At 39.4% G+C, this 25522-nt stretch overlaps 2 protein-coding genes across 4 annotated transcripts; one reads left to right on the forward strand and one right to left on the reverse strand.

Moving 5' to 3' along the window:
- On the forward strand, positions 1-11011 carry TBL3 (trichome birefringence-like protein (DUF828)). 3 transcript variants are annotated; one of them, XM_077358383.1, is made up of 7 exons: positions 9-284; positions 366-600; positions 2579-2750; positions 3158-3357; positions 3742-3900; positions 4324-4653; positions 10717-11002. In XM_077358383.1, exons 1-7 carry the CDS (start codon positions 47-49, stop codon positions 10766-10768), a joined length of 1386 nt encoding a protein of 461 aa, XP_077214498.1. In that variant the 5' UTR covers positions 9-46; the 3' UTR covers positions 10769-11002. The 3 variants fall into 3 exon arrangements, with proteins under 3 accessions (XP_077214500.1, XP_077214498.1, XP_077214499.1); XM_077358385.1 differs by lacking the exon at positions 4324-4653 and having other exon boundaries at positions 1-284; positions 10717-11011; XM_077358384.1 differs by lacking the exon at positions 10717-11002 and having other exon boundaries at positions 14-284; positions 4324-4730.
- On the reverse strand, positions 6717-23004 carry LOC143849375 (phosphoinositide phospholipase C 4-like). The gene is made up of 9 exons (XM_077358382.1): positions 22511-23004; positions 14104-14300; positions 12685-12820; positions 12348-12593; positions 12009-12244; positions 11171-11288; positions 7745-7897; positions 7564-7650; positions 6717-7368 (listed from the first exon to the last, which is right to left on the reverse strand). The coding sequence occupies exons 1-9, from the start codon at positions 22820-22822 to the stop codon at positions 7075-7077; spliced, it is 1779 nt and encodes a 592-aa protein (XP_077214497.1). The 5' UTR covers positions 22823-23004; the 3' UTR covers positions 6717-7074.
- Between the last annotated feature and the right edge of the window lie 2518 nt (positions 23005-25522).

Raw genomic sequence — 25522 nt, forward strand, 5'->3', positions numbered from 1 at the left:
CCCACACAACCTTTTTAATTCCTCATCATGCTATTCCACCACCCATATGATCTCTCTCTCCCCCGCGCGGTATAACCTCTCCCCTCACCTTGCTTTCATTTCCTCACAGTGGTGCTCTTTTCGCTCCGCCGCCAATCCAATGAAAACATCCAAATCAAAACTCCCCCTCTCTATCTTGGCTGTCATACTTTCTGCCCTCGCCTTTTCTGGCCTTCTCTACGCAGAAGATATTCGCGCACTCACTCGCAAAATTTCACCTTGTTCTAAACAAGATTCCACAATAGGTAATTGTACTTAAAAATCTTTTTTGCTAATGAACTAATATATTTCACAAATTTGACGTGAATTGTTCGAATGTTGGGTAGAGGAGAAGGCCAATTCCTCTGTTGAAGACGACTCCGATGAAGAGAAGACTGAGTTTGATGCAGATAAGTGCAATGTTGTTAAAGGGAAGTGGGTGTTCAATAGTTCAGCTAAGCCTTTATATTCAGAACAGAGCTGCCCGTATTTGGATCGACAAGTTTCGTGCGTAAAGAACGGAAGGCCAGATACTGATTATCAGCTCTGGGAATGGCAGCCCGACGAATGCAAATTGCCGAGGTTGGTCTACTCTTATATCAGATTTTCTACAAGTAGTACTAGTTCTTTTGAATAGGTGAAGTACCCTTGTCGGGTTCGAATATTTTAGGATTCACTGCAAATTTCTAGATTTCTTTAATATGTTTTTTTTTATCTAAATACAACAACAGATTTACAATTAACACATGTTTTTTTTTTAGTTTTATCTATTCTGATAGTAAATATTTTGCATAGAAATAAGATATTATATTTACTTAACCTACCAAAATTTCTAATGCATACCAATATTATCATGCTAAAGAATTAAAATTAGTCAAATCCACGAACCATTTTTTCAGTGGTTAGCCAAATCTGACAGTCAGATACCTGTGATAGATTCCGATACTCATATCCGTACTCATGCAACATAGGTACTAGCAAAGTTTGGAAGCAGTACAGAACTACAGATTCATTGCAATTTATCTAACAACACCATATCTTAACTGTACAACGTACATACATACATACAACTCAACTCAACTCAACTAAGCCTTTGTCCCAAACTAGTTGGGGTCGGCTAATGAATCCTTTAGAAAAATTTCATGAAGAAGGTGAAAGGATCTACCCGGCTCAAATTGACTAAGTCTAATCATGACACCAGTTAGGTTCATCTACATGGACATGGTTTGGGTTGGTTCGGTTCAGTTATGGATTTACCCAACTTTTTTTTTTTTTTTTTTCATTTTTCTTTTGCTGAATTACAAGCAATGTGTATGTTCAATTTCAATTAGCTGTTTTTCTAGTGCTCTAATAACTGTTTTGTATGATCTCACTTCACAATGGTATTTCTGATTAACTACAGCACAACAGAGAATTAAATTCCAAGAAAAGGGAAAATACCAAATAAATGTTACTAAAGACACCCAAAATTCCAAATGGCATAATAGAGAACACCACTGAATCCAAACATTATGGCCTACACTCTACCCTTGTTTAGTATTTAACTAGCTGTCAAAAGTCAAAAACTCAAAGGCCTATACGGTTCGGCTCGGTTCTCGGTTCCAAGACCCTAAACCCAGAACGGAACCGGAAACCCATGGTTCCCAAATTTGGGACCCAGAACCGAACCGAACCATATAGGCATGTTCGGTTTGGTTCTTCGGGTTAGACCCGAACCATGTCCACCCCTATCTCCTATCCAAGGTCTTGTAATCAATACAAACATGCATATACACTTTGGCTTTGTTTCTTTCAACGTAAAATGGGCGTGAATCAAATTTTACACCAATTTTTCCACTTATAAATGGGCGTATAACAAATTTTATGCCTACGTTTCCATTTAAATTTTACGTCCCTTTTACGTTGAAAGAAACAGAGCCGTCATGTACATATCAATTTAGATCCAGAAAAGCATATGCTAACTGGTTAGCATATCTCATTTGCCACTAAAGTGACAGATAATCAATACAAACATGCATATAAATTTCTGTTCCGTTTCTTTCGACATAAAATAGGCGTAAAACAAATTTTATGCCCATTTCCACTTTAAAATGGACGTAAAACAAATTTTACACCCGTTTTTCAACTTAAAATGGGTTTAAAACAAATTTTATGCCCACATAAAATTTGTTTTACCCTCATTTTAAGTTGAGGCTATGTTCTTTTGACGTAAAATGGGTGTAAAGTAAATTTTGCGCCCATTTTTGAGTGAGAAAGCTGGACATAAAATTTGTTTTACGTCCATTTTATGTGGAGTCTGAAAGAAACAGAGCCTTCATGTACATCTCAATTTACATCCAGAAATGCATATACCAACTGGTAAACCTATCTCATTCACCACTAAACTGACAGTTAATCAATACAAACATGCATACACCTCGGCAGCTCGGCTTCATTTATTCGACAAAATGGCGGTTTTGATCTAGAAATGCATATACCAACTGCTAAACAAATCTCATTTGCCACTAAATCATGATTTTGATCTAATAATTGAAACCCAAATAATGGTTTCATCTTTCAGGTTCAATGCGGAAGTCGCCCTAGAGAGACTGAGAGGAAAGAGGCTAATGTTCGTCGGTGATTCTTTACAGAGAGGCCAATGGCAATCTTTTGTCTGTATGGTACAATCTCATATACCAGAAGATCAGAAGTCCATGCGGCGAGGCCGATCTTTATCCGTATTCAAAGCCAAGGTACTAACACAGATTAAGGGCCTTTTTAGATATCTAATTTTTTTTGTATATAATCTTATCTTCAAATGGTTATAGCAGTTTTAGAAATGATATGCTTAATGGCTGAGAAAGAGGTTTTAATCTGCAACTAAGATTAAATTCAAACAATCTTACTTGCAAATGAGGAAAAAAAAATTCTTTAATGTGGAACTGTTTTAGATTAGTTTTGAGTCCCGTTTTGACAGGTTTTTCAAGACCAGTGTATCACTCTTTTAAGTATTGATAAAAATTTTGGGTCCGTCTTCTGGCCTTAGTGCAAAATTCAGGGTAAAAGGGGGGAATTTTTTTGGTGCCATTCCAAAGAAGCTCTCATTCTTTGATTACTTTGAACATTAAGCTAATAATGACATTATCCGATGCACCCGCAGGAGTACAATGCTTCAATTGAATTCTACTGGGCGCCTTTCCTTGTCGAATCCAACTCCGATCTCCATATTATCGGAGACCCGAACAAGAGAATACTGAGAGTGGATTCCATATCCAAGCACGCAAAGAACTGGATAGGAGTTGATATCCTCGTGTTCAATACTTACATATGGTGGATGAGCGGCCTAAAGATCAAGTCTCTGTAAGTTCCAACTCCTACAACATTTTTTTAATGGTAACTTCATTTATTCGCAGATGCCAAATGGCCAAAGGAAGAAGCAGAAAAATCAGACCTGAATACAAAAGCTCAAGGGGGGAGGGAAATTTTAAAAAAAGTCCACAAGCGGACTATCGATACCCTCACTAGCTAGAGGATCGGCCTCTCTGTTAGCTTATCTTCTCACATGCTGAAGTGTGACATTGAAGCCCTATGTCGTATCTGACCGCACTGCATAACCAATTGTCAGGACTGACTAATTCTTCAGACTTTGAGAGATCGTGATTTCTTAAACATTGTCAAATAAGTTAATCTGTTTTGTGTTATAATGATCAAAATTGATCCATGAACAACTATGATTGAGAGCAGGTGGGGTTCATTTCCGAATGGAGAGGAAGGGTTCGAGGAGCTTGAAGCACCGACTGCGTATAGGATCAGTCTGAAGACATGGGCCAATTGGGTTGATTCTACAGTGAATCCTAATGAGACCAGAGTCTTCTTCACTACGATGTCCCCCACACACATGAGGTCTTTCTCTTTTCTCAAGTGAACTAAACAATGATAAAGATCATGAATTACATTAGTACTGAAGATTAAAAATTTTAAATCATCAATATAATTGTTGTTACTGTCTTGCAGAAGCTCTTGACTTCCTTCCCTGAGGTCTTTAGTTTCTCGTTGTAGTGTTTGCAAAAAATTTCAGATGCATGAAAAAGATAATCACACCCATAAAATGCATTGAGATCAAATTTTCCTCTTGCGACTTTTCATTTTACCAGGGCATTTCACTTTTCCCCTTTTTCTTTGATAAAATTGTGTTCACCATGTAGTCCTCTTTATTTTCTTTTCTGCTCTTTCTTTCCTCTATATTGATAATCTTGGTTGTAGGGGTTCTCTCCTTTTCTTTTCTAATAAAATTCCTATCATTCAAAAACAAAAATTATCTTGCAGAAGCGCAGATTGGCACAATAAAAAAGGGATTCGATGCTATAATGAAACGAGACCAGTAATGGAAAAGGGACATTGGGGAAGTGGTTCTGATCGGCGGATGATGAACGTTGTGACAAGTATAGTTGATAGAATGAAGGTCCCTGTCTCTTTCATTAACATCACACAACTCTCAGAGCATCGGATAGACGGACATACATCGGTTTATACAGAAACTCAAGGGAAGGTATTGACAGAGGAGCAAAAAGCAGACCCACAACGCTACGCCGATTGCATACATTGGTGTTTGCCCGGAGTACCAGATACCTGGAATCAACTATTTTACGCGTACTTGTAAGCAATAAGAAAATAGGATGCCATTTATGTATTAGCTAATTGATTTCAAATATATATAAGAGTTCTTCTTCCAACCATACCAGTTTGATCTACTGTCCTACAAACAACTACAATTTCTCCATACTTGGTAAGCTCTACTTTCAACTTCAATATAATTTTACAGAAGATATTAGCTCAGGATTGTGAGGCTTGGGGAACTCAGTTCCACCATCCTTGGCTTCTTGCCCAAGGCAGCCCGGACTAAAGGATCAGGGTTGTGGATTGTTGGACTTGGTGTTTCAAAATGCGGATACAGACCGAAACACGGCCAAAGCAAATCCTAGTCAACTTGGTGCGGCACATTCGAGTACTCGGTTGATGTGGTTGATGACTCATTGTGTTTTCATAACTCGAGAGAGTCAAATGAGTTTTGATAGACTTTTTGGGACAAAAATTGGACTAGAATAAGAACTCGGCCAAGGAAAAAGAGTCACTCGGGAGTTTGACAATTATGCAGGGGAGTTTTGAAACTATGGTTAGACAAGTATCCATCCCATTCGAGAGCCTTGCCTGTGCTACAAGCCACATTTACATCACCTGGGATTGTTAAGCTCGCCTAGTTTTACCTAGACAAAGGAAAGTCAATTCAATTTTCAGTATTTTCACCACAATTTGTATATTATCAGTTGCTAGTTACAGCTAATCATAGTTATAGCACTGTGATTTGTTTGCCACTATCTAGAAATAGTCATTTTTCCATAGCTATAGCTTGAGAGACTCGTTCTTTCGCTTGGGCTTTCCTATCTTGATATTTTAGTTGTGCTTTATCTTCCTGGAAGTTTCTCTTTTCATCTCAACTTGGAGTTCCTGGAGGTTTAGGTAGTAGCTAATGATTCTTTCAGCTTTGAGGCAGGTTTTGGTAGTTTCTGATGATTTGTTCAACTTGAAGTTTTAAGAGGTTTTGTTTAGGAGTTCTATATCTATTCACAGTCTCGAAAAGATATATGTGATAGTTTAAAATGGTTATAGAAGTGTAAAGACTGCATTCAGCAGAACAAAGAAAATGAATGCTTGGTTTCTATTGTAATTTTGGATATTTTGTTTACTCTTTGAATTGGTCTCGGGTATACCCGAGCCAATTCACCTTAATATTTTGTACTGCAGGCTGGGACTCCTGGTCCCGAATGCTATCTGAATATTAATGAAATGTCACTTTTCAAGAAAAAAAGTTACAGCTAATCAGCTAATCACCTCTGGGAAGAACCTTTGATTTCACATACATGCCACATGTAGAACCCAAAAATTGTCTTTAACCACTAATTGTGAAAGTGACTTTTCACGTAGTCGTTCACTTTTTTAATAGGTATATATATGGGCTCATACTAAATTCCACCAATATTTCCAGCTAATTTCATTTTATTTGTTGCAAGTGTGGTCTACAAATATTTTCCCATTATAGAACCACTCATCTTCTGCAATCAGTGAGGTGATTCCTTGAAAAATAAATAGTATGGTCTAGTGGGTTTGCAATTTTCCTTTAGAACAAGGGAAATATTTTATTTTGGGGGAAAAAATATTCCGTTGAAAATCAGTTTACCAAACACTTGAAATTTCATTTTCCATGGAAAATCCCCCCGGCCGGGGAAACAACCTACATCCAAACAGCCCCTGAATTTCTTATAATAATCTCAAAGAGGGTTCTAAACATGTATTACATAAGCAAATCCACACAATCTACCTATCAACAATAGCAAAAAACTGAACCCAAAACAAAAGGCTATGTCATTTTATATGGTTCACTTCCTAACAGAGGCTATATTCACAGAGCTCATGACCGAATTTTTTTTCAATACTGTGCAAATTAAGAAAACTACAAGAGAGTAGAGTATTTACCTCTTTCTGCCTTGATCATAATCTAGTCAGGAAACACTCAATCTTCCATGCCAAAGCACCAATAAATTTTAGGTAAGATGAACTCCAAACCTCACAAGAATGGAGGGTGCAGAAATGCAGGCAGCAAGCCCCTACCATACCCAATCATCGAGCTTCAGCATTAGTCAAAACCAGAACAACAAGACACCTGCAAACAAGTCTGTTAACCGGATTCCATTGTAAACTTTATCTCGTCACTGTTACACACAATTACAAAAATTATGTTCACATACATGGTGTCAAGTCTCTTATTCGAGTACAAAGGCAGCTGCGACTCAAAATGAGGACTTACACGACGGAGGTTTGAATGATACAAATGTGACTTTCAAAAAGGAATCCACACAAGGTTGAACGCTGATCATCACATAATAAAAATCACAATGAGAGTTCTATTGCAACATACAACATTTCAAGCTCCGACAACAGAAATGGACACTATAATACAGATGAACAAGCAGCTTCACAGGATTACCGAGGGGTCTAGATAACTAGAAGGAAGTAGTAATCTCAAACAAATTCGAACCGCATAAGAAGCCTGACAGATTTGAACTTCTGTCCCTTTCGATCAAAAAGAGGGACCGCTCGGATCCCAGTCTTCAGCTCTGATACAGGCAAACATGTCTGGCCACCAAAGTCATCCTTATCAGACATGTCATATTCGTGAACTTCAATCCGAAGCAAAGCTAGTTCCGGAACACTCAATGGGAATATAAACTCTTGGTCCCAAACAGGTGCCCAATCGTCCTCAATTGTTCTTGTTTTCTTCATTACCACATCACCCGGTACTCCAGCTATGCCGACCTGTGTGATAGATTGATCAATGGCTGTAACTTTTTCTTTTATACCACGTTTATGCCTTTGCAACTTACCATTTTGCCATCTTAACTTATATATTCATTCATTGTGGAAGCAACTTCAGTATTGTGAGAGATACAGTTATGTCAGAGGAAAATATTCAGATTCTTCAGCCGAATATTGAAATTATTTTCAACTTACCCTTGTATAGAAGTCTGGTGGGGAGTATGTATCAAAGTGTGTCTTATGGAAATCCATACGCCACCCATCGCCCATATACACTTTTACCTGTTTATTGCACAGAAGTACAAATTAGGGTTAAACCCACAAAAGAAAATAACTGCACACTCAAACATAGTAACACATGCGGGCAAACATTCACCTTCAAAGTTATCTTCACAGGGAAACTTGTTCTAGGATCAAAAACCTGGTTGTGTGGACCAGTCTTCAACAAAAAATCAGGCTTTTTTACATAACCACATCCTCCATTGGCTCTGAACATTCCATGCATCAACCACAATGACCTTCCATATCCCTGTTGTAGGAATACAAACTTGGACTTCAAGAGCAGAAAAATTTATAAGAGACAGTATTCCTTGTAACTTAATAATTTGGTCACATAAAAAATTATGGCGGCATCACAGTAGAGGCATATGATTAGAGCAAGGTTTCAGGTTTGGTATGTCATGATGAAAATGGAAACATGTTGGTTACAGATGAATTTTTTGGTAGAAATCCTATAAGCACAAATACACACTAAAAAATCATCACATAAGGAAAGAAACCACCCATAAAGTTTAACAACATCAACAAATAGTGACATGTGCTTTCGCGCAGTACATGCCATTTCACATTTATTCATATAAATATTTATACATAATCTATATACAACATTTCACAGGCAATTCATATAAATATAATTGTGTAATACAGATTAGTATAGTATACTATTAATTCACTTAATTTTGGTTTCGATATGCTTTTTGGTTTCGATATATACATTTCGGTGGGGATGGAAAAGGAAACATTTCGATCATTTCGTTTCGATTTTGATAGAAATAAAAACGATGGTTTAGAGAAATACACAACCTATTATGTAAAAGGGCAGTGTGTGTAAAAATGCCAACTTTGTAATGTTGATACCACTTATGCAACCTTTTTGGGTTCGGTCTCAGTAGTCAAGTATTATAGTTTCCGAATATATTTTGCCTCATCATGAGTAATTGAAAATGCTATCATTTTTACATAGCTTCCCAGAGATGCCATGTGTCTAACTTTCTTTGTAAGGAATCAGATGACTGGAAACTCTTTTTATATTATAATATAGAAAACAAAAACTATCAATTGCCCCATCTGGGCCCTCCGGACCAACATGATTCTCACCGTGTGACAACCATTGTTGTGTTGTGATGCTCTCCAACTCCATTAGCCCCTCTCTCCATTTCTTTATATTGTGCAGTTGTCTTGTATTCTAGCAACTTTTGTGCTAAAGAGTATTTCAGTCATTTTATTGATGTAGTGACAATGATTTATAAGCCACGTATTAGGGTCAGGGTTGTGAGGTTTTCCTGGAGTTTTCTTGCCAGGAAGGAGAGTGTAACCCTGATCCGAAATAGTGAAACACTTCTCCCATGGACGTAAGCACATTGCCGAACCAAGTAAATCTTGAGTTCTTGTTTTGTGTGATTGTGTTTCTTGCATTCTTCTTGACGTTTTGCTGCATACCGTATTCGATCCTTATTCAGGAAGGTATTTCTCAGTTTCCTACACTTTGATTAATGTTCCTTTCCACGTCAACCACTACGACTTTGATTGATGTAATTTTTTTTTCGAAATAGTGGGTCATTTTTGCCAAACACACTCTTCTCTAGTGTCATATTGGCTATGAATCATGCCTGCCTCAACATTATCCGGTAACCAAAACTACAACGTGTAAAGAATGGCACATGTTTGAAGTCCAAAATGGGGATATTTTAGGTGATTTACAGCTGTTTAGAGAAAAACATAAAAGAAAGAGAAAACAGAGTCAATTGTCCAATTGCTTCAGAAAAGTAACTTTGTACCTGACTACAGAGTGTGAGAGCTAGCCTACACAGTGCATCATGCTAACAGAGTTGTTTAAAGTTTTAAAAACATTATGAAAGAGATATTTCTTACTAAGGACATTTCAAGCTTCAAACATTTCTCAAGTCAGAGCAAGAAAATTGAAAAAGAAGAAGGATTTAGAAAAGAGGATGTGTCATCAGTATTCTAAAGGATTCATTTAGCCGACCCCAACTAGTTTGGGACAAAAGCTTTGTTGAGTTGAGTTGAGTTGAGATGTGCCATCAGTACAAAACGTACAATCATCTCACGAAACACTGTCAAACAAAGATAAACGCAAGGGAAGATGATGAAAAACTAGTTAAGAATTCTTCTAACAAACAGTCAACATTTAAAAAGGAAGAGTGAATGCAAATGAAGTTGAATTGTCCTTCATTTTTTCTTGCTGACAAATATGCTCCACTTGTCACAGGGAAGGCTATGAACACAGTTTATTTCTCAATTGATGATCTACAATCATATTGGTGACATCGCCATGATGACATGACAATGAAGAAAACAATCCTCTCACACAATGGAGAGCCACCAAAAAAATATATTAGGAGGGAAAAGAAAGAGGGGAGAAGCAATAAGGGGGCCCAAGGAAGTGTAAAGCTGATGTCAGCAGGACAGTTCATCCAATATGGACAAAAGGGACTGAAAATCTTCAAATCCTACCATTTTGAGCTGTTGAAACTATGAGTAATTTGACAGAGTTTTCTAGAATAATTTAAATAGGTTCTAAAGAGTCCCAATTGAAGATGGATTTTATAACCTGAAGACACAGAAATCAGGAGCACATAATTAAATCAGACACTCAGCAAGCTATTCAAGTATTTTGGTAAAGAAAAGAACTCTCAAACATGAAGACCAATTATGATTAAAAGTTTAATTAACTTTAGTTTTCAGTTGAAGAGTTGTATCAGGACACTTATTAGGTGAAGTTTCTATGTTTCGTTATTTCAGAATTCAAATTTTTTTTGTGAAGTTACTGCAGGATGTTGTAATTTCTTTAAGCAAGTTAGTGACTCAATTAGTTTACAGACCTTGCATTAGTTTGGTATCTCTCTTGCTACTTGTTCCTCTTCATATTGTCTGCTACAATTGCATTTTCTTCTTTTTGTTATGCTGCTGCTTTGAAAATACCTGACATCAATTCTTTGACTGAATTTCAGAATTATGAAATTTTATTGTGAAGTTATTGTAGTGTGTTGTGATTTTTTTATCAAGTTTATGACGGAACTTAGCTTTAAAGCCCTTGCAACAATTTAGATCTGAGCAAGTTGATCTTGGATGGAAGAACCGTGGACGCTATGCCGCCTAAGAAGACTCCAACTGATCCTGATCTGTGATATTCAGATACTTATGTAGGTCCAACGCATCGTGTCTCTCATGATACAATACTGATACTTGTATCGAACACTCCATGGATACTTCTATTGGTTAAAATAACTGTCATGTTTAAAATATATGACACTGTCTTCAAATTAACTATCATGCTTTTTGCATGCAAATCCTGCATCCTGCATCCTTGCAGTTAATAGTTTTTAATATGTGAGTCACACAAGTGATATTTTAAATTTCTTATTAATTCCTCTTTTAATGTTAAATTTAGCCAAGTTCTCTGAGTGACTATTTATAGAAATTTGACTGTTGGTGTCAGCACAATGTTTACTGAAAAACAATCAACTTATATTCCAAATCATATATGAAATACAGAGCCAACCTGCATATTAAATGCAACCATCTGAGCTCCATGCATCCACCCAATTAATGGGTTGTAATTTGAGGAGTCAACACGTATACCTTTTGGGTATATCCTCAGCAAGTTCTTCTGAGTGAACCTAGAAATAAATGACAAACATCAGATCAAGCAGTTAGCGAACCGAACATTATTTCCACGAATAAGAAACAAATACATAGAACGGTGAGCATGTTCATAGAGTGAACTTATGCAATTCATATAGCAGCTGAAACATTCATTGCTATGAAAGGCATAAGACTAAATATTGCAGGAATTTCCTCTACTTGTCTCAACTTCTTTAATGTATCTCCGCAACGGTGAAACCTTTATTTTTGGAAGAGATCAACTAGCAAGACGATCAACATCTCGATTAATGAGTCTGTTATAACCCCCCATACATGTAGCGCGAGTGTTTGGTGATTTGAGACCATTGATCCGATGGACCACCACTAGGCAACCAGTGGGGGTATGATGCAAATGGAGACTCCAACTCCAGGATCAATGAGTGCAAACAAACAATGGCCTGGAGAAACCATAAAAGAAATCTTTTTAATCACCTCTAACTAAGGGGCTGGGATCACCCAATGACAGTGTGGCCAGAAGCTATGGACTGGACTTGTAATAGCATACACGATTTTATGGACCCAATAACTGTACAGATGGCAGAAGGCCTTGTCCATAAGTACATGTTCTCATTAGTTTAGACGGTACCCATTCAAAATAGACCTTTTCTTCCTAAGAAATTATATGATATATCAATTCCGGTTAACCTACAAAAATCTTGATGAAATGAAGCTTCCTGAGAAAACATGAAAAATACCTCACAAGATCAGTTCCGTGAGATATTGCAGCCTTTTCAAGCTCTTGCTCACTCAAGCTAAGCCGCCTAACTTGATTAGGGTCCACCTTTAGGGACTCCGCTAACCCCCCCTTCCGTTTCCCGGCCCTAATGGCGATTAGACGCTTGTATTCAGGTGCCAAGTCCTGACAAAATTTTCGGTCACAATCATCATGATCTTCCTCATCTGGACTGTGTTCACTCCTATCATTCTCGTTCTGCCAACAAATGGTGCAAATTTGAATAAGTGGCCATTTGAAGGCCAGTAATTGGTTACTAAAATCAAGAGAAAAATGCAGCAAACATTATTTCTCAATGCACCTTATCATCATCTTCTAGTACAGATTTAACATCCGGAACCTCTTGACCCCATGCTTCTTCCTCGGCGGAATCCTTTCCCTTCTGTTGTCCGTTATCCTTTTCCTTGGAACTCTTGGACTCAAGGTATTCTTTCGGTGGTTTAGTTGAAATCATAATCCGATTCTTCAATGATTCTGGTGAAGGTAGTTCCTCCAAATATTCGGCCTCAGGGACAAACAGCATGTCTCCAAATGTTCGAGTGACCATCTAAAAACAAATTAATTTACCAACATTAAAATGATCAATTCAAAATGAAAAGATTAGTAAAGTAAACAAAGAGAAAAATTAAAATTTTCACCTCAGCTACTTTAGCCTGAAGATCTGGAGTAAGGTGGTCTTCAAGAGTTATTACAACAGGATACGGAGATGCAGAAAAAGCATGTTCCTTAATGGATGTCAAACATTTTATGAGTTGCACTGGAGTAGTGAGAGTCCTACAGTTTTGCAGAAATCCAAGTCACTTCAAACGGAAATGAGGAGCTGAGATATTATAACTAGAGATGATGATTTTATAATATGCACAAACCAACAGAGACAGTTGTCAGTGGTTCCCAAGTCCATACTTGGACAGCAGTCCATTTACTGCCTTATAAGCCAGTTACAAACTCCTGCAATCGTGAGCCTATTTTATGGATTTACCAAGCAAAATGTGTGCTAGACACTAATTTTCTTCGGTTCAGATCTATATTATCAGATTGGAGAGAGGCTTCGGTCTTTGACCTATATAACGTAAAAGTGTGGAGAAAAACACACACCACCAAGTGGGTGAGTGGTGAGAGGTGTGTGTGTGTGTGTGTGTGTGTGTGTGTGAGAGAGAGAGAGAGAGAGAGAGAGAGAGAGAGAGAGAGAGAGAGAGAGAGAGAGAGAGAGAGAGAGTTTTTCGGGGGTATTTCTCTTGTGGTAAGAAATTGAGGAGTAGTCTTTTATCTTTGTTTTGTGTATGGTCTTGGTTGAGAAGACAAAGTAAAAGGGTTGCGGTTTGTGGGCTACGGGGTAATCCCGTTGTAATTTTTTTATTTATTTCTCATAGTGGAAGATCGTGTTGTCACTTGTTGCCGTAGGTATTTTGGCCAAATCACGAAAAACTTTTATGTGTGCATCTTGCGGTTTGTTCCTTTCTACCACTTTGCGAGTGATCAGATCTTTTTCGCCCATCGGATTACTTAACATCACTTTCATGTCAAATATTGAAATGCATGATTATGTATATTACAAGAATATGGATCACAAGCACTATTGTTCTCATGGCAATACAAGATCCATCTAGCACCAAATTAAAAACTTTTGTCTGAAGGATTATCTGTTAAAAATATCGGAATAACTATCTGCAAGTCTGAATACAATAAACAACACCGGAAATATAAAACCAAATAGATTGAGAACAGAGCAAGCTACGCATCATATCCAATTGATTGCATGGCATTTCCTTTCAGATTCAAATAGGCAGTTGTATTGTACTTTGACTTAGATTCATATGATGTAGATAATGATGTTGGTCATCTAAGAACTTCTCATTGGAGCTACCTCCCTAGAGTAGAAGCATTTATTTTCACGGGCTTCTTGCCTATCAACCTCTAAACAAAGCAAATAAAATAATACAGATACTCCATGCATTTGCAAAAGGAATGTGCCTCATGCATCTTAGTCGCAACAAATTGGAACAAGATTAGGATGGCACCCTGTCTGAATTGATTGGTTTTGCATATTAAGTTCGTACCTTCCATGAAGAATATCTACATCATCTTTTGCAGAATTTGGCCACATATCCAGTTCAATTACCCTTACACCTTTCTTTAGTGCTTTTATGATTGGGACGTCACTGCAGTCACTGTTGAGCTGGTTTCCAGTCAAATAGGAATTATGGCCTGTATATATGTAATAGTGGGATGCTGGAGCATTCATATCTTGGTGAACCTGGAATGAAGGCAATAGCGTCAAGTACACATTTTTACTCACCATTTTGAACAAGTTCATATAAGCTGGCATAAACAAGAATTTATCTTACAGAAGCCAAGAATAAAAAGAGGTAGGGGCAGACTGAAAACAACTTAGGTAGAAACAGTGAGGAAAGACTTGATAGCTAGGAACATAACAGAGAACATGACCTTGGATAGGATAAAATGGAAGAAAATGATCCACGTAGAAGAACCCAACTAGAACCAGGATTAGAGCCGGGTAGATTCCTTTTACCTTCTTCATGAATTTTTTCTAAAGGATTCATTTAGCCGACCCCAACTAGTTTGGGACAAAGGTTTTTTGAGTTGAGTTGAGTTGAGAAGCCAAGAATAAATAGAAAAGAATGTCAAGAATCAAGATTAACTACGTATAATTTAGAAAATTAAGCAGATCTCTTAGTTGTCTTTCCAATTAGCCATGAAAGAAAGTCAGAATATTAAAATATAACAAAAACTGAATAAATGGAAGACATTATGTACAGCTTACCTTTTTCCCATTCATAACTCCCAATTCTATCTCAGGAAGCATATTGATAATATGAACGGAAATATGAAATGCTTATTGAAGATTGGTCTGATGTTCCACTATTAAACATAGTAGATACTGTGAATCCATGACAGCTAAGAGAAAGAGAGGGAAAGGAAATAGAGAACCAAGAACAATAAAAGGGAATCAAGACCAAGAGAATAGATCAAGACCAAGAAGAGAGATCAAAATCAAGAAAAAAGATTAAGATCAAGAAAAGCGATCAAGATCAAGAAGAGAGAGCAAGATCAAGAGAAGGAGAAAGATAGAGATAGAAAGGAGACTGGTTCTAAACTCAACCAAAGGGTGAGAAAAGTGATGGGAGAAAAGAGAACGAGAAGATAAAGAGGGAGAAAGAGATGTGTTTAGGGATAGAATACTCGAGTTCCTGGTGCGCTCAGGGGCTGGCCTTTCTTGGCGGGGTGGTTTACTTGTCTCTCCCTCGAGGTGGACCAATGCTATACTCTCTGCGCTACCTGTGGGAAGAACCTCATCAGGCTCCTCCGGGGCTTTGGGCGCGGTTGCGCACCCTTCATAGCCAATGAATGTGTTGACTCTAGCGGCTAAGTCACTCATATTCTGAGGAGGTTTCCTCTGCAAAGACTGGAGGAGTGGGGAGGAGGGATCTAACCCCCCCTGAAAAGCAAGCATCATCATCGTATCGACGTCGGAAACTTGAAGGCTGGCCGTGTAGGCTCTTGCATTGTATCGATGGAGATAGCTTTTTAGGGATTCGCCATTTTGCTGTCTAAGAGCGGCTAAGGATTATGGGGGTCTCTAGTATCCTCGAGTGGCATCGAAGCAAATGGCCATCTGCCCACTGAGTTCCTTGTAGTACCTTATGGAATTGGGCTGGAAGGTGGTGAACCAGACTCATGCCACCCCCTCTAGAGTGGAAGGAAAGGCTCTACATATGACGGCATCCGGCATGCCACCAAGGATCAAGGTGGTCGCGAATGCATCCATATATTCCTTGGGGTCGGCCAATCCGTCATATGGAGCAAACAACAGTGTTTGAAGATTCTCTAGAATAGGTGCAGGTGGGTCCATGCCGAGGGTCGGGGGGACCTCTCAAATACCACGCGGGAATTCGTCCCAGGGGAGTGTGTTTTCTCTCTCTTGTGTTTTCATTGGGGGATTCGCTCCAGCCCTCGTTAGTTGATTTTGACTACACTTGTGTTTCTAGTGAAGTTGGGATAAAATCCAAACTTCACCAAAAATACAATGACCAAAGTAGCCACCTAGGTTAGTGCCTAGGACCCATAATTAACTCTGTAAGCATGGTCTCGAGAAAAATCTGAATAAGGGATATGGTTACCATGGTTTTAAATTTCTGCCGAAACGTTTTGTTTCGGCCGAAATATTTCGGTTTCAGCACAAACCGAAACAAAATTCACACGAAGTCGTTTCTTTACAAGATTTTGCTGAAATTCCTAAATTTAGCCGAAATTTTAGTTGAAATTTCATTTTTGGACCTTTTTACAAAATTTACAAAACTTCCACCGAAATTTTAAAAATGTACACTGAAATGTTATAATTTCCACCGAAATAACCGAAATTTCAACTGAAATCACCGAAATTGATACCGAAATTTTAGACATTTCGGTCGAAATTAAAAAAAAATAAACGAAATCATAATCATATTTTTACATGATTTTGGCTGAAATTTCGGCCTGTTCAATGGTGACCAAAACTGACACCGAAACCGAAATTTGTAACCTTGATGGTTACATGGGGGGAAGGGATTAGGCACCCCCCATGCCCGGGTTGTTAACCCGGTCTCTTGACTTGACTAGGCGGATAAGAGAAAACTTAGCAATAAATGGTTTTAAACTCTTGTTACGATTAATCTTATTCCCAGGTTGGGATTTAACAGAAAAGGAAAGAAAGTGAGAAATGACCAAATGGTAATATTCCTAATTGCAAAGGAGAGGAACTTTTAAACTATCCGACTTGAGGCTAGAGGATCCTCAAATCTTATAGCTACCCACAGCCTAGCTACGACTAATGTGGGCGACGCTTTGACTCCTCAGTATTTCGGCAGAGTGCTGGTGTTCTGAAGCTCCTAGGATCCTTCTCTCTACTCTCTCTCTCTCTTGGATTTTTTGAAAACCAGAGCTCTCGTATTTTTCCGAAAACCATAACTCTCGAATTTTTCCAAAAAACTACAGCTCTCGAATTTTTGGTCTGGTCTTCAAATGAACCGAAAAACTCTATTTATAGGCAAAACTACACTTCCTGCGATTTCCAGAATTGCAGGCTACGATTTGGAAATCGCAAGCTGTGATTTCTGGAAATCGCAGATACCCCTGTGATTACTAGAATTGCGGGCTGGGATTTGGAAATCGCAGATACGCCCTGCGATTTTTAGAAATCATAGGCAATGGTTCCGTTTCTGAAAAATGGTTTGTGGTGGTAAAAAACGGTTTCCGGTTCCCAAAAAGTGGTTTTTGGTGGAATTTTTCCAAGTTTGGGGGTTGGATCTTCTGGATCTTGGGTTGCCGTAGGAAGCGGGGTGTCGTGTGCTAACAGGCTTTTGGGTTCGATCTCCGAGATCTCGGATTGGCAAACTCAGGACTCGGTTTAAAGATTTGGTAGATTCGGATGGTTTAAATGCGATTTTGGTTAAAGGGATCACTAGTTTTTCAGTAACCTCTTGTTTTGAAAACCAGAGAAAGATCGAGAGAATGACCAAAGAAGCTTCGGGAGTCATCATAGGAGTCATCCTCGCAGCTACCTATCATTAGACCGACCTTGACAAAATGGGGTGTCTACAGTACGATGGTGATCTCCGTCGTAATGGGAAGATCATGATCGGGGTGATGACTGAAGGCCATCTCCGCTGTCAGAAGCGGAGACTGGAGATTAAGAGCGGTCTGCGCCTAGCAGCGGGGTCAGATCTTAAAGAAAGCACCAATCTGATGCTGCTCAAATCTGTAACTAAATGCTAACAGTCCGGATGTGGCAATCCTTCATCTTGTTGGGCCTTGCATGGTGGGTCGGCGCCCTAGGACCTGCGTCCACAGACAAAAAGGTTACAGACCACCGGAAGTCAAAACTCCGGGGGAACCCTTCGACACTCAAGTCAAACCGAGGCACCAGGAAAAGGGAGACCTGGAAAGAGCAAAGGCGAGGAGATCGCTAGAAGTGCAAGCCAGATACGCGCACTGAGGGTGTGTTTTACCAGATACTGGGCTATGATAGGGTAAAATACGGTATAACCGTAGGATCATGCCACGTGTCCACAATTATCCCTAAAAGATCTCTCATCATTACTTATCATGACCATTATCTGTTATCTATAAGAGAGAATAAGAAAGCGGCATACGTTATTAACTCTCTATGGCAACCAACATTCTACCCAATCCAAGAAACTGAAGTCTTTTTCCTCGAATGATGAGGAGAGTCCACGTGGCACACGACAAAAAAGATTGCATGCACGAAAGACAAGCTTATATGCAGAAAAACAACAAGAAGAAAAGGACTCGAATCGTCCAGGGGATTCCCACTTCCAAAAACCAGGAAAAACCAAGAGAAACATTCTTCGCCATTAAAGAAGGGCCTTAATTGCCCTTTAAAGAGGATAACTACTGTAAAGGAAGTGTAAGAGGTGCCAGATGCCATTACTCTCCTTTCCCCGGACCCTACTCCCTCCTTGAATCACGCACACTCGATAAAGAACTTGTAGTTGAATCCGGTAATCTAGTTACCCATCCCATTATCTTGCTGGTTCATTTATTTGGTTGAGGTCGAAATTTGACTTGGGTGTCGAAGTGGTCGTCCGAGACCAAGCCCGGACCCCCTGACCCCCTTTATCTGTGATTGTAGGAATCAAGCGAAGATTCTCTATCGGCCGCACGATCACGGATCCGGATTTTGGCATCATCAGGTTCTCAAGGTGTGTTCTTGAGGCGGGAAAGCCAAGGGTCTCCTCTTGGACTCCGGTCCCTTTCTTTGAGTGGGGGCTCCCCCTTTATAGGCAGGAGTTCCAATTTCCTAGGCGTGATGTGCCGGAGATGTGGACATCATATATCGCTGGAGATGTTGGCATGGCAGGGCATGCTTGTACGACCCTGGAAGATGATACAATAGGATAGGAGATCTGGCTCTTATGGCGGTGTCAAGTTGGCGGTTGGCAGGTGCAGGATCTAGTATGGCGGAGGCGGGATTTGATGTAGGTACTGCCGGTGACAACGCATGATGGTGATGGGACGGCCGAGGACTTTCCTTGAGGGAGACGCTATGCAATTCCGGAAACTCCCATCCAGGATCGGAGGCAGGGCCACGGTGACTCAGAGCCGGGGATACTTTCTGATGGGGTTGCTAATCCCTGAGGCCGCCTGCCGGTTCGGTCGAGTGACCTCGCGGAGATAGGGATGCCACGTGTAATCATCGCAACAAAGTTAATCTTTTTCGTACCTAACACAATCTGAATCCCTAATCTAGCCGTAACACTTATCAAATCACTACCCCTAATCCTACCCCATTCGAATTTCTAACCCTAACCTTGCCATCCCATTCATTGAAAATCCTAATTCTACCTTTCCATCTGATTCATTATTGAAACTCCAGGGATTTCTCTTCTTTTTGTGCATAGAAAACCCATGGAGTTATCTGTGTTTGCGGTGCCCTACCAGCCCATATGTTCCTCCATATATTCCTCTGTTGGTGTTAAATCAAAGAGGACGAAGTGCAATGAAGCTGGTTTTCAAGAAGATATGGACTATGGTGCTATTTTACTTAAGATGTGGACTGTTGTGCCTTTGTGTAGGTGTTGTGCCATTGTTGGAAGCTTGTTGTCCCTTTGTACAGCATTCATTACTTTATTCGAAGACTGTTGTGTCTGTGTGTGGTTGTTGTGCTCTCTCCCTTTCTGCAGACTGTCATTGCATTGTGGTTCCTTTCTTGAGTTTGGTGTCATCTTGTTGTCCTCGCATTTCACAATAAAGTTTCATATCGGTACTGTAGTTGTGGCACTCCATGATGAATTAAATAAGGCTGATTTTTCATAATACATGGAGATGCAAGGAGTGCACCTTACTTCAATTTAAGTTAACTGGGCCCAATTATCTTCTATGGGCTCAGTCAATAACAGTAAGCCCTTTGTGCAAGGGGAAAACAGACCTAGCACATATGATCGTAACTACAAATATTGGTTCAGAGGGTGCTATCATATTATGACTTGCCTTTGTAATAGTATGGAACCACAAGTTAGAGTGAATGTAATGTTCCCTGAAACAGCCAAGGAAGTATGAGGAACAGTCGGTGCAACATATTCTTCATATGAAACAATATCATGTGTGTATGAGTTGTTCGAGACCATATTATTGTTCTAATGAAACAAGATTCTTTTTTTGTTTTTTTAGCCTCAAAGAGGAAACAAGAGTTTGAACAACGAGGAAACAAGAGTTTGACTGAGTATTATAGTACACTTCGTGGCATGTGGGAATAGTCGAACACATATCAGTCTCTCACATCTGATATGGAGTGATTGAAGAGCCAATGCAAGACTTTAAGGTGGCTAACTTCCTCTCTGGACTGGGTTGAGAGTATCATTCCATTCGTAGGCAGATCTTGGCTCGCAAAGAAGTCCCCCCTCTTTGAACATACTCATGCCTTTAGTGCATTGATTTGTCTACCTCTTCATCACATTTGAGTATTGATGATGAGTTGACCTTGACTTCTTCTGTAGGCAGATGTGACGGTGGCAGGGGTCTTGTGGGAGATCAAATCATATATCTGACAACTTGACAAGTGCTGAGACAGATTTGGAAAACCAACGTGGGCAAATTAGGCTTCCTATACATTAATTGCTAGATAAAATTTTAAGTTTCTTTGATAGTTGGCAGAGTATAACTTGACAAATATATTATAAGTAGTATACTAACGTTTGAATGCAATATATTCAGAAGGCTATGTAGCAGAAAATCAAATTTGTATAGTGGAATAATGCGAGATCAAGTAAAAAGGATTAAAAGATTTCAGAAAAGGTTGCATGATGAAGCTTTATTGAAAACCAACAACAGATTCCAACTCAAATTGGCAAGCCAGTTTGGGGATGCAGATAACACGAGGAAGGCGATCCTACAAAGTAAAGGAAGTTTATCATGGCTCATAGAGAAGGAGCAAAGTGACGATGTTAGGAAGGGTAATCGGTTCGACAAATATCTGATATTAGAAATATTACAATTTTCAATTCCAACTGCAGAGTTCAAGCTTCAAAGTTTCTATTCCTATTCTTGTTATCGACTTTCCCCTGCACATCTTGCCTGTGAACTTTATTATTGACAAGCCTTAGTAAATCTACCCATCCAAATCAGAAATGTGTCTAGTCCATGCTACCCCAAAGAACCAGACCAATGAGGTGCTTTTTCTGTTAGAAGGCAAAAATCTGGGCCTGCTTGCTATTCTTTAGACTCATTTGTTGTTCTTCAGTTTGCTAAGTTTAGGTTGTTTAAATGAAGAGGAAAGATCCATGCTCTTATCTTCCTTATATAGGTTTCTCTTCTCACAATTAGTTTCCTTTTTTAAGAAGGAATCCTAGCCTTGTTTGGGAAAATAAATCCCTGGAATTTTCAGTTAAGAACATAAAATCATCTTTCTTATTGAGCAACTGCTTTAGGAGATTGTCCACCTCGAATCAGAGCATTTACAATATGTTTTTTCTTCTTAGTTTCTCTTTGAGATTCTTCCTTGAAGTTAGGATCTTATCAATTTCAAAAACTTAAATATATTCTAGCTTCAAATCCATTCACAATCCTGCATCTATGAATTGCTAACATCATCAAACAAGAAAACAAGGGAAAATAAATCGCTCTCTCTTTCTTATTAGATCTACTGTTGATCTCAAACTCATGGCGAATTCAGAAGAGAGCGATTGAAGATTTAAAAAAATAAAAAATCTCTTTCTTATTAGATCCACTGTTGATCTCAAACTCATGGCGAATTCAGAAGAGAATGATTGAAGATTTAAAAAAAATAAAAAATCTCTTTCTTATTAGATCTACTGTTGATCTCAAACTCATGGCGAATTCAGGAGAGAACGATTGAAGATTTAAAAAAATAAAAAATCTCTTTCTTATTAGATCTACTGTTGATCTCAAACTCATGGCGAATTCAGGAGAGAACGATTGAAGATTTAAAAAAATAAAAAATCTCTTTCTTATTAGATCTACTGTTGATCTCAAACTCATGGCGAATTCAGAAGAGAACGATTGAAGATTTAAAAAAATAAAAAATCTCTTTCTTATTAGATCTACTGTTGATCTCAGACTCATGGCGAATTCAGATGAGAACGATAGAAGAATACATAAACTAAACAAAACAGGAAAAAAAAACAGAATATGAAAATTCTAAAAAATGACAAAGAGTAAGTAGCTCTTTCTTTCTTGTTAGATCTACTGTTGATCTCAAACTCATGGCAACTTCTGACAAAAACAATCAAAGAATTCAGAAACTAAACAAAAAAGGAACCAGACAAAAAAACAAAAAATGAGAAATCTTCAAAATAAATAGCTCTCTCTCTCTTTCATATTAGATCTACTCTTAATCTCAAACTCATGGAGGAATTCAGAAGAGAACGAAGGAATAATTCAGAAACTAAACAAAACACGAACCAGAAAAAAAAAAAATCCTTCAAGAACCTGAGATTTGATCGGAGGATTGAGATCGTCACAAAATAGGTAATGATGAAAATTCTCGAGAGTGAGGATTGGCTTCGAGAACTTATTGAGGTGGCGACGATGACGTATCTGGTCGATAATGGCGTCAGCATCTGCGATCGTGGCAGTGGCCTCGCCCTGGGACTCTCGGAGGAAGCGAAGGAGCTCTTCCGACGTCATCTGACCCACCCCACCGGAAAAAGACTCGAATGCTTGTTTAACGTCCACCGGAGGTTCGGCATCCGTACACCGGAATTTTCTCGTGAAACAGATACACATCCTGTAGCTCCCCATCTCCCTTTTCCCCTTTTTTACACTTTCCGATCTATTCCTCTTTTATCTCTGTAACAGAGAGAGAGGGAGAGAGATTGGAATGGCAGGGGCACGTGATCGATCTCTGCTACTATCGGCCGGGGAGTTCGGGTTTTTGACTCACGATACTTTCAATGTCTTTCCGTTTAATTCTACATCGCCTTTCTCTTCAGTTTTTTTTTCCTTTTTTTTTTTTAATGGTCTTGTGGAATTTTATACGTTTTTTTTTTTTTTCCCGCCATTTTGGTGTTGTCGTTAGCCTTTCCCCCTCCTCGCGATTCGGGTCGGAATATCGGAACACTCTCGACACGCGTGACTCACGCGGTCATTTATTACACTTCCTATTCTCTATTTTGTTTGTAAATTTAATACCGTGTCGGCACGTACATCTGTAAATGTACGTATTTTTCTGAAAAGCATAATGGGGCCCACATTATTAAATTAGAGAATTTATATGGTAGACGGCCGTGCACTCGTTCAGCCCAAAAAGACAGTGGGGCCGCATTATTAAGTTGATCAAACCATTCATGCCGTGCAGCCCTGTACACCTTAACTACCTCTAGACCTGGCAGAGAGTGAGCCGGACCTACCGGTCGACCCGGCCGGCCCATAATTTCCGGGTCTGGGTCGGGTGGACTCACGGGTGCCCGTTAAAATGCATAATACTTTTTGGAGGAGAGGGTATTTTTGTCTCATCCACTTGAATTCTTGTTTTCAAATGCTTTTTCTTCCTGTCTGGTCATTTCATGCAGATAGCTGTTGTCACATCCATGCAGACATAATACTTCTTCCATTTCATGAATACAATTTTGGAAAAGAAGATTTTTGGTCGAGTATCAAGAAAAACACAAAAGAAAAGGAGATGAAGAATAGAGTGAAAGCTATTAATGGGAGAGATAAAGGAAGGAAAAAACTTCTGAGGATGTGACACATGCCAGAGGTTTTTCTTTATTTTTTAAGAAAACAACTAAAATTCTTTAAAAAATACATGTGACCCACGGGTCGGGTGTGGTCCAAGATCAGTGACCTGTAAATTTTTTCTCGGTCATTGTGACCCGGCTCGTTTGACCTGGACCTGTATAGGCCGGGTCAAACCCTGCCCGGCCCACCTGTTTGCCAGGTCCATCTCCCTCAGGGTTCAACAAATGAGTGCGGTTTGGATCACCAAAATAATGTGGGCCCCACAATTTTTTGGACTTCTCATCACGACCGTCCACCATATGATAAGAAGTGATATATGCACCCTTTTTTTTACTTGGGACAGCTAGCTACAGTGTACTATGACTGCAGAGCGGCTGATGGACTTCACATGGGAACGATTCAACTAGGGGTGCAAGTTTGGCCCTGTCAGCCCTGACCCGCCCTGAGCTCGAACAGGGTCAGGGCTGGATTTTCCAACCCTGAGAGAGGGTTAGGGTTCATTTTTTTAGACCCTGACTCAAGTCGGGTCGGGTTCTGGGTTAATGCCTTGGGTACCCCGACCCGGCCCGACCCTAAGTTTTCTATTATAGAATTGAACCAACTGTGCATGTTTCTTTTGCTAATGTTTTCTATTATCTTGGATTGATGTTTCTTTATACTATTATTATTAATTGTCTCTATTGCCTGTCATGTTGTTGAATTCATATTGTCTTATTTTGTTCCCTTTCTCTGTTTATTGATCATTTTGTTCTATATGATAAGTGGTTGATTTATTTTTGGCACTCTTAACAGATATTTGCACTATGGTCAATTAGGGCCGGGCCGGGCCGGCCCTGCCCAATCAGGACGAGCCAGGGCCAGCACTGAGCCCTGTAGGGCGGGCAATGGGTTGAGGTTTTTCGGCCCTGACTCAGGGTCATGGCAGGTCAGGGCCGAGATAATGGGTTCCAGGGTTGGGCTAGGGTTTTGAAAAACCCGACCCAACCCAACCCTATTGCAGCCCTAGATTCAACGCACCAGATTGTCTGTCATGTACAGTGCAACTGGCTGTCTCGTGTAAAGAAAAGGGTGGATTTATCATTTCCTCATATGATTACTCGATGCGATATATTTGCCCTTATTTCTTCCCTCGCTACCCTCTCTAATGTACTTATGAATTATGAACTTATGACTACTCAAATGAGGTAAACCCATTATGAACTCTTGTTTCTTCGAATGAGTTAAACCCAATTGCAAGTGGGCCTTCCCGCCTGCCCAAATTAAAAAACAAACACAAAAATGCCCTCAGCAGTTTTGATAAAGAATCTGGGATTCTGCAGCCAATAATTGGACCTTGATCTCCAACACTAAGGATTTTCACCAATGCTCCCTTCCTTTTATCCGTCCATTGGATCACTCCCCTGAACATCCAGATCCCATTGGCCACCCCAAGGCTAGCTCTAATCTGGAGATTACTCATGCTAAAGATGAAGCTGCTCATTCTCCATGGAAAATGCTATTCAGCAGCAACCTTCCAAATCATGTCCCTACCAACCTCAAACCAATCACCCCTGATGAAGAAGAAAAGGCTAATTTGGCTCTATTTTTCCAAGATGAAGAAATCGTCCCCCAAGAGACTAAGTGGGCAAATTGTCTGGTAGGGTACTTCTTAGGGAGAAGGCCTTATTTCTTATCCCTCCGAGACAGCCTTGCTCGCAAATGAAAAATCAAGGGCGACCTCAAACTCTTCACTCTAGAAAATGGTTTCTTTCTTTTCAAATT

Source organism: Tasmannia lanceolata, unplaced genomic scaffold, assembly GCF_043159265.1.
Source record: "Tasmannia lanceolata isolate RefF3 unplaced genomic scaffold, GAP_Taslan_0.1 ptg000018l, whole genome shotgun sequence".
In the NCBI taxonomy this organism is placed as follows: Eukaryota; Viridiplantae; Streptophyta; class Magnoliopsida; order Canellales; family Winteraceae; genus Tasmannia; species Tasmannia lanceolata.

Excerpts from the sequence above, each read along its gene's own strand:
- TBL3 (XM_077358383.1), top strand. The coding sequence starts at position 47 with ATGATCTCTCTCTCCCCCGCGCGGTATAACCTCTCCCCTCACCTTGCT. Across the intron at positions 285-365 it reads TAAACAAGATTCCACAATAG|AGGAGAAGGCCAATTCCTCT; the intron begins GTAATTGTACTT and ends AATGTTGGGTAG. Across the intron at positions 2,751-3,157 it reads TATCCGTATTCAAAGCCAAG|GAGTACAATGCTTCAATTGA; the intron begins GTACTAACACAG and ends ATGCACCCGCAG.
- LOC143849375 (XM_077358382.1), bottom strand. The coding sequence starts at position 22,822 with ATGGGGAGCTACAGGATGTGTATCTGTTTCACGAGAAAATTCCGGTGT. Across the intron at positions 12,594-12,684 it reads TTCAGGCTAAAGTAGCTGAG|ATGGTCACTCGAACATTTGG; the intron begins GTGAAAATTTTA and ends ATTTGTTTTTAG. Across the intron at positions 7,651-7,744 it reads CTGTGAAGATAACTTTGAAG|GTAAAAGTGTATATGGGCGA; the intron begins GTGAATGTTTGC and ends TGCAATAAACAG.